The 15,912-nt window shown below is 40.7% G+C and overlaps 1 protein-coding gene across 1 annotated transcript in view; it reads left to right on the forward strand.

The window, feature by feature from the left end:
- Positions 1–9,086, forward strand: part of LOC125770640 (carbonic anhydrase-related protein 10) — a 43,561-nt gene extending 34,475 nt beyond the window's left edge. Inside the window, exons 5-9 of the mRNA XM_049440536.1 lie at positions 702–893; positions 3,452–3,614; positions 3,756–3,910; positions 4,062–4,202; positions 4,460–9,086. Of these exons, the coding sequence (XP_049296493.1) occupies positions 702–893; positions 3,452–3,614; positions 3,756–3,910; positions 4,062–4,202; positions 4,460–4,588 (780 nt within the window). The 3' untranslated portion in view covers positions 4,589–9,086. The remainder of the gene's footprint in view (positions 1–701; positions 894–3,451; positions 3,615–3,755; positions 3,911–4,061; positions 4,203–4,459) is intronic.
- The last annotated feature ends 6,826 nt before the right edge of the window (positions 9,087–15,912 follow it).

Here is a 15,912-nt window from a genome sequence, read left to right on the forward strand (position 1 = left end):
TCGTTGGTGGTCGGGAGGGAGGAGGAGGAGAGGCGGTAAATGCCGGTGAATGAAAACAGCATTCAATGATAATAAAATTTCAGCAATGAAATGAAATTCATAACAACCTGAAAATGAGCACTCATTCGGATAAAAGCAACCGCCATAAAAAGAGTCTTCCAGCCCTTGCCACCCCCTTCTTTTGCATTGCGGTGGGTGGGAGAGAGTGGTTGCGCTTCCGTTACGGTGCACGATGGTTGGGTTGTTTTTGTACGTGTGCATAAGAAGGTGAGGATTGAAAACTTTTAGCTTGATGAAACCATCTGGTATCGAGACACTTCCTTTTCCCCCTCCCGTTTGAGTAGCTTTCGCAACCAACACCTTTCGTAACAGGCAACACACACAAAGCAAGTCCAAATACCCAGACCTATCTCTGTGTATTTGTGTCTGTCTCTTTATTATTTTATGTTCCACACCTTCACTTCTTGCTGGGAATTGGAAGGTTTCCGTTTATGTTACTTCATTGCTTTCGGCAGCCCTTCCCTGCGTGTAAACCGATTATGGTTTTTTTTTTGTGTTCAGATTTCTCTTCAGGTATTTTATGTTTGTTATTCGTTTAGCCACTAGCCAGCAGACCAACTGCCTTCTTTCATTACAGTACTTTCTCTTCAACTCATTAATCCAGTTGTTTTCACATACATCTCTCTTACGTTCGCTTGCAGATATCGGGCACGCTGCACAACACCGGCCAATCGTTGGTCTTCCGGGTGGAGAAGGACACAAAACAGCATGTAAATATTTCCAGCGGTCCACTCGCCTACCGGTACCAGTTTGAGGAAATTTACTTCCACTACGGTACGGACAACAACCAGGGCTCGGAGCATCACATCCACGGGTACAGTTTCCCCGGTGAGGTAAGCTAACTTTTATTGTAGTTTTGTTGTTACTCCCGAATATTTTGTTTTTCCTACTACTCAATAACTCCTCCAAGGTTCCTTCCTTGCAGAGTGAATGATTTAAAATTTATAATAAATATATTACTCACCACACGACCACACAGCGAATGAATTAAAACAAAAAGTACTTTTAAAGTAATTTCCCATTAAATAAACAACAAGCGCCTAAAGTTATGCAACGCGCACTGCAAAATTACCCTTCTTAATTAACAAACCATCTGTTTGTGTACCGTCTGGGGAGGAAAACGCTTCCCACGTTCCTACCAGAAACTTGACTTCCAACACGGCAACAAGAAGCACGTCTTCACCACGAAGAGGAGCTTTTTTTCTCGTGCTCCCCGGTTTTTCATCTTGCACACTTGCACTGATCGCGCTCGTTCTGCTTCATTATCTGCTAGTGTCAGGTGATTTTACGTGCCCTTGTGTTTGAATGCACCATTTCACCCAGAGGTTCTACGGTGAGACTGTACCGTGGCCTTTCGCGCTAAAGGTGTGCACAACTTTGATGCAATTGCAAGTGCTGTATAGTGTATTCCCGGCTGGGAGAAAACGAATTTCTCGTGTATAATATAAAAAAAGCACAACACAACTTCACAACTGCATATACACAAATAGAATTGGAAGTATCAACTTTAAGCCAGATTTTAGTTTTTCTAACCCCTACACCGCTTCTTGCGCTACCGAGTGTGTGGAGGACATAGGGACCTTCCCTTTCAAACCCTCCCACCTCAAACCCCCCCCTTCGCCACTCAATCTGCGCGCCATAAACTCGTTATGTAAATAAGTTTCACGTTCGCACGTTTCCGGTGGCAAAAGCGACCGACCGACACCATTATGACATTCTTTTCGCACCCCCCCCACCTAAGGGTGGATTTGTACGTCCCGCGTGTTGCATCTAACAAAAACACTCGCTCGTTTTGCTTATCTTGATTTCTGTGTTTTTTTTTTTATCACACACATACACGTGTGATATTCTCGTGTTTGTTCCTTCTTCCGTACGGGGAAGTTAAAATTGTTTCACCTGCCCCAAACCTTTGTATCATCTTCCGGGTACTTTGGAGAACTTTGCACATTTTTCCCCCTTTTTCGGTGCTAGCTGCAAAAAAACGTCTGGGTAGGTATAGGCCTAAAGGGGGTGAAACATCGTAAAAATTCCTTTCCGGAAGTAAACACCGCTTTACTCCAACCGTCGAAACCCCCTCTTCACTGTAGCAGCCTGTTTGATGCCTTCATAAAGGATACGCTTAATACGTGTATTTTTTTTCAACTTGACCCACGGCCCTTTCTTACGACCTAGCATTCCATTGCCGTACTGATTGGGAAAACAAATCTAACGTTTAAAAAAAAACATCTCACAAGAAACCTTGTTAAGTCAGTTGCCGAAAGCGGGAACAGTCCAAAAACGTCTCATTTTTTTAACCGTACACCATAAAGTGGATAATGATTCGGGAGCAAAATGAATGGAAAATGCCAACAAGCAAATACAATTCGGAGGGAGGGAGAACAAAAAAAAAGATCACTCAAAATAGCCGACGGCGGAAGAAATGAATGACCGGAAATGCTTCATGTGTATGCATGTGTGTGTGTGTATATGTAAGGCGACAGGTAAAAAAAACGATTCAATGTTAATAATGTGTAATTTACTGCAAGCTAGTCATCTTGTTCGATAACGCATCAGAAGGTATATGGAACGTTGAGCGTGCTTAGAAAAGGACATGATGGTACGGGATGTAATGTTGGGCAGCATGGAAGTTAATGTCAGCCATTTTTCTAAAAACGCTTGCAGTTTTCACTCGCTGTTGTGTGTGTGTGTGTCCCTTTACGTCCTTCCCTTCCAGTATGCACAGTTTGGGCGTGAGTGCCGCCATTTTGCCATTTTCAACTTCCGTGTGGTACAAAATGGCACAGAGGGTGGTTAGGGGGAAGGGGGTGGGGCTGTTTCTGAATAGTAAGCGATGGGAGTAGAAGAAGAAAAAGCTAGAAAAGAAAAACTGTTTTAACGATTATGACTTCCCGCTTATCGGTGGCTTTTTATCGGTTTGCTAACGTTGATTTCTCCTCTAAACACTCCCAACCCCATCCCCCTCGGTTTTCTTCCATCACCACTTCCCACTATAAGGGTGCGTTTTTTTTTGTCGAGGAGTTGTAGAATATTGAGTTGCCTCATGCTCGTACCATGTATCGACAAGGCGCTATTGTTCGCCATTCTTTCCGTCCGTTGTTTGTGTACATCCTTCCCTTCCACGGGCTTCGACTTCACCACAATATAGCCCGCGGTGCAATCAACTTCCGGGCGCAAACCTGCCGATGCAGCTGTGTTTTCATTTTACATTTTTATTATTTTTCGTTTTTTTTGGCGCACTTGCCCTCCTAAACTCGGATGGACCTTTTGTGGAAAATTCGATTGGTCCTGGTGTATTTTTTTTGTTGCTTTTTCTAATGTTTTCCTTCATGACGAAACGAAAATGGACATACGAATGGTATACATATATACCCGAATGTACGTACATCCGCAGATTCAGCTGTACGGTTTCAACAAGGAGCTGTACCACAACATGTCCGAGGCACAGCACAAGGCCCAGGGCATCGTCGGTATTTCGCTAATGCTGCAGATCGGCGATACGCCTAATCCGGAGCTGCGGATAATTACCAGCGCCTTCAATAAAGTCCTGTACAAAGGTAAGTCCGCCAGAAAAAAAACCCCCGAACGTACCACCATTTTCACTCGAGCTTAATTCACCTTTTTTTTGTTTTTGCTTTACTTTCTTGCCCAACTATAACATTGCATCTTTGTGTCGGTCGGCTACCAATCGGCAACAGGATCTTCCACGCCGATCCGGCATATCTCGTTGCGATCGTTACTACCGAACACGGAACAGTACATGACGTACGAGGGTTCAACCACACATCCTGGGTGCTGGGAAAGTACGGTTTGGATTATCCTCAATAAGCCCATCTACATCACCAAGCAGGAGGTAAGTGTGTGGCCCTGTAAGCTAAGCAGCACCGCACAAGCTATGTTACCACAGCGCTCGTCGCGAATGTACGTGTGTAAGGTAAAATACTGAGCAACTGGTTTTTTCGTCCCTCCTCCCTTGTGTTTTTTTCTTCTTCACCATGGTGCAGCTGTACGCGCTGCGAAAGTTAATGCAAGGTTCGGAACAAACGCCCAAAGCACCGCTCGGCAATAATGCTCGACCGCTGCAAGCGTTACACCACCGAACCGTGCGGACCAACATCGACTTTGCCAACACGGGCGTCAGCAAGGTAAGGAAATGCGGGTAGGGGGGGGGGAGGAAGGGAAGGGTGCGTGGGGAGCTCAAATGAGAAGAAGAGATTAATCTCCACGTCCCTTCCCGCTCATCGGTTGACTGCCTTAAGGTGTCCCTTTACTCACTTTCTACGTGAAGAGTGAAATTCTTCATCCATCGCTATAATGCGCCAAAAAAAAAATCTGTTTCAAATTTTCTTTTCCATTTTTTTCTCTTCTTTTCCTAATCCTCTTTTGTCTCTTTTGCACGCAGACCCAAAGCTGCCCAACGATGTACAAAGATATGTACTACAAGGCGAACCGCTGGACGTCCGAGATATCGGCGCGTGGCCGCGAACGAGGGCTTCCCGACATAGAGAGCGTGTTTCATTCGCTTCCATAGTGGCACCAGGGTCCGTTACGTAGTGCAGTAACACGGACACATCAGCAGTCTGCCACCGAACGCTACCGGCACGGGACCAATGTGGATCCCGGTCTGGTCGGAATGGTTGCAGCAGTACGCGCCGACTGACGTGACTGAGCATCCGAGCAACCGTGCGGAAGTTATCGGCCTTTTTACAAACGGCCAGAAACAAGGGATGCTGAGATTGGGGTTCGGGGAGGGTTTTTTTGTATCGTTCCAACGTACGTATAGTAATGCCTTTCCCAATGCCCTCTTTTTTCTGGTTTTACGTGCTAACTCTCCATTATCTAGGCAGCAAACAAAACATTAGAGGACTTATTAAACCAAGTAAAAACCAATTTGGAACCATTGCCTATATACAAAAGCATATACTTATAAATACACATATGCATAGAAATGCCTACTCCGATAGTGAAAAATAGAAGAAGGAAGAAACAAAAATCTACTAAACGCAACAACAGGTGTATCCTTTAAAACAAAACAAAAAACCGGTCTCACCACCCAGCATAAACACGTCCAAACGATACTGCTGAATTGGTCTGGTATGTGTTAGTGTTTCTTTGCAAGCGCTCATAAGGGTCTGCACCTTCATATTGCTTCGAAAGCAGCCGTGTAACTGTAAACTAATAATTAATTCTTATGATGTGTGCTACGAATGGATGCCAAACATGATCCGTAGCGACATGATGAATGTGAAGAGGGTCGAAAACACATTCACCACACTCGCATAACAAAAGGAAAACCATTTATACTAACCTTCATCCAGTGAGGGCGGGGGAGAAGAAAATAAATTCACCAAACATGTAGAGAGATTCGAAATGATGAATAAGATAAGTAAACTATTACCAGAGAAATATGGAATCATTTTCTTTTTCATGTCTCTCTCTTTTTCTCATTCTTTCTCCCCCGTCTAAAAAGGGGTTCGAAAGAGAAGAAAAAAAAACCACTCCAAACCAATTGACTTTAGAAGTGGGCAGGGAAAAATGTGGGAAAAAAACCGTTTATTTCTTTCACGCCTTTAGCTGCGTCCGTGGTGCGGGGTTCCGAAGAGAGAACAGAAAATTAAAACGCCAAGAGCGCAAGATGCCTCTTTGCAGTGGACAATAATTATGAAATGGAGAGTTAAACAAACAAAAACAAGAGATAAAAGAAAGGCGATAAAAGAGGCGAGGGGGAGGGGGTGGAGGGTGGAGAACAGGGTGAAGATAAAAGGGCCGTAATCCTTGGAGAAGGGGAAGGGGTTGTTATAGGCAGAATGTACAGGTTAAAATGCCTTGCTTTCAAAAGCGATGAGCAATGCTGCTTATTAATTCCATTTTGTTGTGCAGATTGCATAACCAGTGCGACTATTTAACAAAGTATGCTCTAACTAGCCGGTCGAATTGTGCTATATGGATGTTAAAGTGTGTATTGCTAAGAAGGATGTTGCATTGGTGTACTTTTCTAACCGTGTGAAAGTGGAAAGGCACATAAAAACAGGAATACAGAAATAAGGCATACACGAACCGTGGGTCACTAACGCAACAAACAAGAACGAAAAGAAAAGAACCCATAACAAAACCAACACACACTCAACACACACAAAAAAACGCTTAAACGAGACTATGCAATCAGTACTTCCCAATTTCTACATACTCAATTCGGTAACCTGCTCGCCGGCATGCTAACGCGGTGCAATTAAGCCTGCTGTCAACTTAATCCCTTCCTACGCGGTACTTCTACTGACGTACTGTCAAACTGTCAATTTCCGGATGCCGAAAGTTGGCCATGAACAAACAACCGCAGTACTTGTCGTACGGGATATCACGATTTGTTTATATATATATATTAGTGAAGCAGAGCGGTAGCGAAAATGGAACAAACGTATGAAAAAAGCGAGAAGAAAACGGTAGATGAAACGAATAAAAAAAGTATATAGATATACATATATTTAAACGCAAACGCACCTATCCTGCGAAATATAGGGTGAGCAGACATTGACAGCACCCACACACACTACAGAGCGGGTAGTACTTGAATAATGGGGTCTATGATAACTTCAACTATTTTGTTTTTGTTTTCACACTTGAAGATTTATCCACTTTTAGCTTTGTCATACAAATAGGCAAACGAAGTTAGCTTGTGAAGGTGAGTTTAGATTATATTTTTAGCTAAATATTACATTTTCAGCTGCTCGAACAAACGTTTTTTTTTTTTAAGTTTTGACAAATACAATAAATGATATATGCTTGAAGCATCGCAGACCCCACTAATAGCAAATGTTACCTAACTATACAGCCATACCCCAAGTGTGGAGAGCGTCAAAAACTTGTAAGCAGCAGAAGCGACAAACTGTCTACTACTGAACGGAGAAAAAGTAGCAAAACGTATGTATATAAACCTTGTCCACCCCTTGTACTGTTCCAACACTACTATTCTCCCTACTTCACTTCCTTCTCATTGAAAAGCGCATTGAGGGAAACGCTACCTAATAGAGTAAAAACACAAAAAAGAACAACAACCGCTGCGGATGTTGTGTTGTGCAGACACGCGCAAATGCAATCGAGCTAAACGAGCTAAAACAGGCGATAAATATTAATACCATGAAGCAGTATTAAAATACAAAGTCTATGCCGACGCGCCTCTAATGTTGGGTCGTGTGGAACCGTGTTGTTTTCGTTCACCTATGAATGGTATTAATTGTTTTCTGTTCCTTACGTATTGTTCTTTTTTTTTGTACAGTATATCGGTGATAGCGTAAGCGATATGCTAGCCAGAGTTCGGAGTCTAGCTGATGTGTAACAGAATTTGTGCAAATGATACATACCGCAACTGCAATGCAACTATAAACATTTGTTAAACGTAAACGCTATCCCGTAGTATCGACGCAAGCAGTTTAAGAAAAGAAAACAAAGTTTTTTGGAGTGGAAAAGTAAATACGGGAGACCTTCCCCAATACAGGAACATCATCGCGATGAAGTGACGAGAATGATATGATGGAGTATGCATAAAGAAGATCAACGACTGGATGAAGGAAACCGATTCCACCGTGTTAAATAGGCACGGATAGAAAACATATAATACATAATGGATAATGGAAAACAAAACGTGACAAAATCATAGGCAAAGCAGCAAAATATTAAGATAATTTTATCCTAGAGGTTTGCATACTTTATGGCTTCGATGGGTATGATTGATTGAATAACACCGGAACAAAATCGTGAAACAGGAAACGCAACATAAAGTCAATGTAGCCGTCAATGAAACCAGCAAAACAAAAAGGCACTGAAAAGCTGGCAAAACTGTTTCAATATGATTTTTTTTATAATTTACAAAAATGTTTAGCTACAAATGAAAAACATAAAACCACTCCTAAAAAATTGTTGACCCAAAAAAACTAATTAAATGATTTTTTTTATGATTAACATATTTTTTTAAAAAGCTTATGTAAATCATTACTCTCCCCATTTAGGCTGGACAATTATTTCCTAAACTTAACGAAGGAAAACCAATATGTAATAATATTATAAAAACGCTTCAATCAGTCCGAAAAAGAAAATTGTTGTTTCGAGACGAAAATAACAAAACAAACCAAATACAAGATATGACATGGTAACAAAAATGCTTCTGAACTTTGAAATACTTAGCAACCAAATAGGAAACATACGACTGTTTTATGTTCCTTTATTTTTGCATTTGTTTAATGCTTATTTTCCTTTCCTCATTCGCGATAGTTAACGATGCCAAAAAGCATGAATGAAGATCCGTTTTATTTAAGTAATTTACCAACAGCCAGTGTTGCTTTTGTATGATAAATGCGTGTCTGATAGTGCTTCCAGTGGGGCAACACGAAGCGCCCTTTACCCAGGAGCATAATTCGAAAATTAACTTTTAAAACAAACCAAAAATAATCTGTTGGCAATTGCCCAGATTGTTACGTTAATTGTTTTGAGTCGGAGCATTATGCTGTCTCGTTCAATCAGCTTTATACCGAAGGAATGGCAGCGAGTTGATAAAGCAAAGCTAACGAAGAAGAGAGCTGTAACCCTAACTAAGTACCCCATAACAAATGGTAACCGAAAGCAACACATAACTAAAACACACTTACTGGTATTAGCCCCCAAAAGCAAATGTACTAAACGCAACTTAAAAACAAAAACAATTCCAAACAAGCGACACAACGCATCCTACTCCTACACTAAGGCCTATTATAATGGGGCCTGCATCCAAAGCAACCACAAAAAAGTATAACACAAAAGAGATGAAAGAATTCCTTTGGAATCAAAGTCTCTCTATAAGACATCACAACAACAATAACAGAAGATGCGAAAAAGAAAAGGTACCGAGAGAGTGCAGAGAGTGTGCGCTAGTGGAAAAAAAATACATTCGCCAAAGAAACGGTAGGCGAAACATTGTAAATCGAAGGCGTAAACGAAAACAACAAGATGTTACAAAATACAAGCAAACCGTGCGGCCAGGTGCCACCGGAATACTCCAATGTAAAGGTAGTATGTGTTTTCTTTTTTAATAAATTTTGTTAATTATGTTTAAACAAAATAGAAAGAAATGGAAAAAAAAACTGGAGCGCACCATCAAAAGCCTTGTTTCTAGACATTGGATTAAAAGACTTCAATGCTACGATAAGAGATGAACGGACTAAAAATATTTTTCATTCGCGTTTTGAGGTGGGGGGAATTACAAAGCAAATAATTTGCATTCCCAATAATTTTGTGACAGTGTGTTGTGTTACATCTTCCCAATGACAAGTACTTGAGTTGTGTACATGTGAGGCACAACATAGAAGAAAATTTTACTCTTGTTAATTGACAGGAAATGACAAAAGATTTGAGTGAAACGACAGCAACGAAGCTTTTAAAATAGTGCCACAAATAAGGTAATAATAAACATATAACAAGGTAATAGTGTAAACATATTGCTAAAATCATAATAAAAGTTCGTGGAATTTAGACCACGAAGCTCGCTGAGCTTCGTAACCCAAATTCTGAACTAATAATTAATTTAGAAACTAAAGATAAGTAGAACATAAACCAATCTGGATGAGAATACCAGTATGGAGTCGATACTACTTTCTTAAAATTTGACAATGATGATGACGACGATGATGCGGAAGAAGGTGATCCTCTCAAAGAAATAAAAGGTAATTCAACAAGGATATTCCATCGGAAATGTTTACATATACCCAACACGATTCTTTATATGAGTTGATGATCCTCCTCCCGCATCATCATCATCACTATTATTGACAACTTTGTGAATCAATTCTATACCTTAGTTCAATGCATAAAATATCCAGCAAGCCTTAACGATGGAATCGTTAACCCTGTCTAACGATATTAAACCCAGTAATGAATCTTATTGTTGCTTAATCTAAATCTAAAACACAATTCACATTGGTGTGGGAGACATTTCTTTCTCCCAACCGTGAAAGGGTACCTTATCCCGGGTGAACTTGGTTGATTTTAAATTTTATTTTGATTTTATAACAAAATTATTTCTAATTATCTTTCGCACATTTAAATTCACAATTCTACATATTGTTCAATAAATGTATTGCTCTTAGTCGACAGACTAAGTTTCAGACCATCATAATCATAACCTGCAAGTAAGCGTCTGCTAAGGAAGGAAAAACGGTTAAAATTATGCCGAATAAATCATTCGACACCGACACAACGATCCTGTTTCGTTGCTTTGTATGCTATATTGCATTCCAGGCACTGCTGCAGCTTCTCGGTGGATGGTAACTAGAAGCACTGAAGCAACTGCATCAACCCTAAGCAGACTCCTTAAGTTAATCATGAACTTTAATATCGGTTGCAAACTTTACCACTTCCTAGTTGTGGCAAGCTGTCCATGCACTGCTCCAGGAAGGGTTCCATTCACCCAACCCGGCCAGCAGGTACGTAAGGCTGGGTAGAAAGTTTTGCCATCTCATCACTTTAACCTCGTGTGCTTTAGAACGATGGCAAGCTCATGTTCACACAAACACATACACAAAAAAAGCGTTAGAACGGGTAGGTTCATTACAGAAAAGCAATTGAAATTGACGGTAAATAAGACAACTTCCTAACAAACTGTTATTGCCCGGTCGGTAGATTGCCCGGAGGCAGGAAGCAAATGGAAGGAAACCAGCTTGCAGGTGCAACCAGTGCAGTCCTGCAAAGGTTAGCCTTTAATGTGCCGGATTTCTTCTCTCCAGGACGATTGTTCTATCCAAACGGTAGGTGGGGACATAAAAGAAAGCAAAAAGCACTACAACAAGATGCTCTCATTTTGGTCGGACTAGCTCAACCGGTACATTTCCCACACATACGAGCGATTGTAAGGTCGCCTTATTTCACCAAACCAAAAAAAAAGGACCCAAAACCGCTCCATACAAAAAACACATAGCAACGGAGTTTCATCAGCCCGTACCAAAAAAGGTCGTGCTTGCAAAGTAAAGGACGAAAAATCGCCTCACAGCGGAAGCGCGCCAACTTAACAGAAAGCATGGTGTGCGAATCAAATTTGTTGACTCCGCCAACAAACCCACATAAGCATGAACCCTTAGCATGGGAAAAGGTAGACACGGTGAAAACACCACACAGAGAAAAGTGAATCGAAGTACGCAAGAAACAGTAAAAAAACGAAACAAAAGCAGTGGTGCTTTCTTCATTTTCAGCTGCCATGGATAGTGTGGCCAAAAAGGTAAGAGAAGCAAGAAGCAAAAATACTAACCAAAAAAAAAAAATCTTCTTATCCGAAAGTCCTTTCCTTCTACGCTAGTGTATTACTCATCCCTGATTTCGTGAGAAAAAAGGAAACTATAAAACACGAAGCTTTTGAAGCTAAATATTGAGGTTAAGGTTCACGGCACAGCTTCACCCAGGTGACGGGGAGCCTTGTTAGAAGCGAGAAACAAGCTGTAACGTAAACGAATGCAACAACTTTTTAAAGCGCAACTACACATTATGCAAGATGTTTCGTACTATAGATTGAATACTTCTCTGTAGTGTCATACGTACCTTATTATTTTTATTTAACAAGTTGTTTAAGAAATTCTTGAGTAGCTTGTTGGTCAGTTTTAACAATGCTAATGTAGAGTACATGTCCTTCGACCAGTCACCATAGTCTGGCAAAGCAACGGCTGCACATAAACAGACGGCAAACCATCGAGAGACAATCAAAAAACTGAAACGAATTCTACACCCTACCACATCTCAGTGCAAAGAAGCAAAAAATAGACGAGTGGCCAAGGTTGACGGGATAGTTGTGGTACACGAAGGAAACACGCTTGATGCTGGTTAACTTCCGGACCAGTGTGAAAGAAGAGTGCAGGCTTAGACAGTGGTATTGGCTCTAAGGGAAAGTTTTGCTGTCGCTTCTTCGCAAGTAATCGTCACCAATCGGCCACAGGTCACGCAAGGTTGGGTAAGCTAAAAACCGGGATACGGGAAGAGTGAATTTTATTGCTTTTTGCTGTTTTTGGGGTTTCTTTTTTGTGAAGATGGCAGAATAGTTTAGCACGGGTGAGGCGATGGAATGGGAGACACATGCCAGTTGCAATCAACGCCGGTAAGTTGAGTTTACACCATGCGCCCCTTACTAAAAAAACCGAAACCGAACGATATCCTCCGTGTGCGGGTGTCTTTTGCCTGAGTATTTATTTATATATATGTGTGTGTGTGGCTGTGTGTGAGAGTGGATGTGTGGTTAGCGTGACTACCATATTCCCACAAAATCCTTCCCCCTTTTTTCTACCATTCAAACTTTTATCAACCTTTTCTCATTCCCGTCCTCCAACAGGGCAACAGGGATCTTCATTAAGCCACTATATCCTACTGGACTTGAGTTCTACTGGTAAGACTTTCTTTCCCTTGCACCTGACCGATTCTCGGGAGAAAGAGATTAAGACTCACACACAAAAAAAAATCAACCCACATTTACTCTCTCGGTGGTGGTAATATGGAAAGAAACTCCTCTAACCACAATGCTAGTGCCAGGGTAGCAGAGGGGCGTTAAAATGGAGGTCCGGGAAGCGGATTAAGCATTATAAACTCAGAACTATCTTCACAGCTTCCTATCACACCACACTATCCAAATGTGTCTGGCAGGCAGTATTCAACCTTTCCGTTATTACAGGGTTTGTTGATGTTCATACGCGTCAGCGGGAATCAATTTCATGTGAAACTTGGTATTAGTCACGCGGAAGAGACATTCGTGGCTAATTGACATTATGATACTCATTTATGCGTAATAGATACAAAAAAAAACAATATGTAAGCGACGAAGCGATCTTGAAAAAAGTCGCTGTGTCGAGAAGGGTTTTAAATGAAGAACAGCAGTTCTTATCGTGTCTAAGTATTATGTAGGGTTTTCCATGCAAAAGAGATACGTGAGTGAGGTTTATGTTTTGAACCAGCAAAACTAATTGGAGTTGATGTTTCAAATGGTTCATAAAGTTTTCAAATTATCATTCGAATTTCAAAACTGTTGATATATACTTACAGTGAAGTAAGTGCGTTGAAAGTAATGTGTGAATTGAAATTAAACATGTAAAAGTGAAATTTATGTCATTTTGTTCGACAATTGTTTAATGAATTGTACTAATAGAACCATCACTGACGATCTTTAGCTGCATCATAAATACATTTTAATTCGACTGCATCGCATATGAAGCTATTGAAAAAAGGAACATAGTTGAAAAATTATATTTGACTTTTATTTTATTTAGTTTATTAGTATGGCGGATTGTGCCGTCTTGCTATAATAAATTTGCACTTTAGTTTTGGGAATTATTTCATCATTGCGTACACTAAAGTAGCGCCAAACTAGCGCGATTAGTTCTGAGCCATGCTGTAAATTCGTACAAATGGCGGGATCGATAGTTCGAAAAAAAAATCTGCTGCCATTTCATTTTTGTATTGTATTGTAATTAAAAATGTATTTTAATTTGTGAAATTTGTTGCTATTCCTGAATAAATCGTTAAATATTTGTGGTGGATACAGCTGATTCAGCGCCGCATGGTTCTAAGTTGCCGAACGTAATACGATCGGTGCTATCGACCGGTGGTGATGGTGTTGCGTCCAGCAACAAAGATTGCGTCCAGCAGTCACAAATTTCTTTCCCTTGATTTAATCGCGACACGCAGTTTTCTTTAACTAAAATTAGGTATATTATATTAAAACACGTGTGTTTTGTGTCTTGGTGTTGGTAGCGTTTGTAGAGTTGGATTGTATGTTGTGTGTGGATTGTGTGTTAAAAAAACCTCTGGGTTCTTGCTGAGTCGTTAGGGAAAGAGCCCTGGCGCCAGCTTCGGTGGGCTTTTATTCAGCGGCACTCATCCCGCTCAGCCGAATGTCCTCGCTGAGCCGAAGCTCACTCAGCCGAAATCGCTTTATGAGCGCCATCTAGCGGGAACGCGACGTGGCAGCGAAAGTTCAATTGAACCGTTTTACAGAACAGATGGGTTACTAATCGTCGATTAACGCCTACCATAGCAAAAACGGGAATGCCCAAGTGTGCTGTGCAGTTTAATAAAGAATAGCGATCAAGTTCTGCTTCATTTCTATTTTTTCCAATTTTCCCATCACTAATACCAAGTGGAAGTAGAATCAACCGAAGAGGAATACAACGGACTATTCATCACTCTGCACGATCACGTTTTAGAATTGTCAGCAGATATATATTTTAGGGTATTTTCAAACCACTACATCTGCTAGATTCCAGACACAATTGCCAGTATTTTTACCGATCCTTGCTGATTACCAAAAATACAATGATAAAAAATGTACGTAGCATCGCTTGTGCGAAGCACCATATGAACTTTATAAATGAGAAGTGAGTTATACAGAGTGAAAAGACTAAAAATGATGGTACTAGAACACGAATCAAACTTGAAGTTGGTATGATAGAGTTCGTTAGCAACTTTTCAGAACCAACGGTTGCAGCTATGCAAGAGTTTGCGCAAAAATCTTTAGAAATTTATATAAGGACAACGCAGTCCTTATATAGAGATATAAGTGTATGGATGGATTTTTTTTAATTTGTGAAGGAAAACGCATACGCAGCATTGCAGCGAAATGTTAACAGGTAGAATCCGAAACCCAAAACCCAAAGTTGTTTACGAGACGTTAAGTAAAATGTCAACGCTCCGACGGAAGCGTTTAAGCGCGAAATAACAAAATACCAGGTCAAAGGAAGGGAGACTTAATCTGGGCTTGAAATAAAACGTAACCAATATGTGTCCATTTATTTCAAGACCACTGAGTGTCCCCCGACCACTTGTAAGCCTTCAATGTGTCCAATGTTCCTTTAAAAATCCGCACGTTATATTAAGCGATGGAACGCAAGGGAAGATCGAACGACGTTAAGTTTACTGTTGAAGGTCAATCATGTTGCAAGGGCTTGAAAAGCGAGAATGTTCCAACGTTGTAACGATTTCTGCGAAATGAGTCAAGATATCTGAATTTCATTTAATTAGAAATTTAAGTGGTTGTGTATTTATTATCGCAGGAGGAGCATCGGTATTCATTGCAATGACACAAATCGTTACAACATAGAATGAAATGCCCCGTGAATGTCGCCGTTCAGATTCAACAACTACGGAAGCTACTATCGTCTTCTGCGCATTACGCAGAAATAACTCATGAAATTTATAGATGAAAATCACCAGAAATGCACTAGCGTAGTGTGAAAATAATTGAGTTCATATGTATATCCGAAATTGAAGTGATTTTCATTTCAAGTTGGGTGGCTCGATTATACATGTGACAGCGAAAAAAAAAACAAAGTAATTGAAAACAAAAATAAAATATTGTTCGTAACTATAGTGTAATAATTTGATTTCATTTCAATGTTCAATTATTGAAATTGTTAAAATTGTATGAAAGAATATTCCAGTAGAGCACACCATCGAAACGTGCATCACTATTTTCCGACATGAAGAAATCACGACAGACAACCAGATGCTAATAACTTTCCCTATTCTCAGCCTATCAAAAGTAAGCCAGCTCATTTTGTGTGAAGGATTTTATTTTGTTCTCACAAAGACACACGGTTAGGTATGCAGTTTCGAGGAAGATTACAAACATTACTGCAAACCCCGTTGCACGCTCCGAGAAGTTCCCGGTACATCTTTCAAGTTGGGAGATGTTTACGTGATGGGTTCCTTAAGGACATATCTACACCAGTCCTAGGCAGGATGTAGGACAATCGGGGCCAAAGTTGATCGAAAAAGTTTCGCCCACATACTCGACGCCTTATCTAATCCCCTCCTACCCCACCACTTTCCCATTGCCATCCCTCCCCCCTCTCATGGGTCTTC

This window comes from Anopheles funestus, chromosome X (genome assembly GCF_943734845.2).
Source record: "Anopheles funestus chromosome X, idAnoFuneDA-416_04, whole genome shotgun sequence".
Classification (NCBI taxonomy): Eukaryota; Metazoa; Arthropoda; class Insecta; order Diptera; family Culicidae; genus Anopheles; species Anopheles funestus.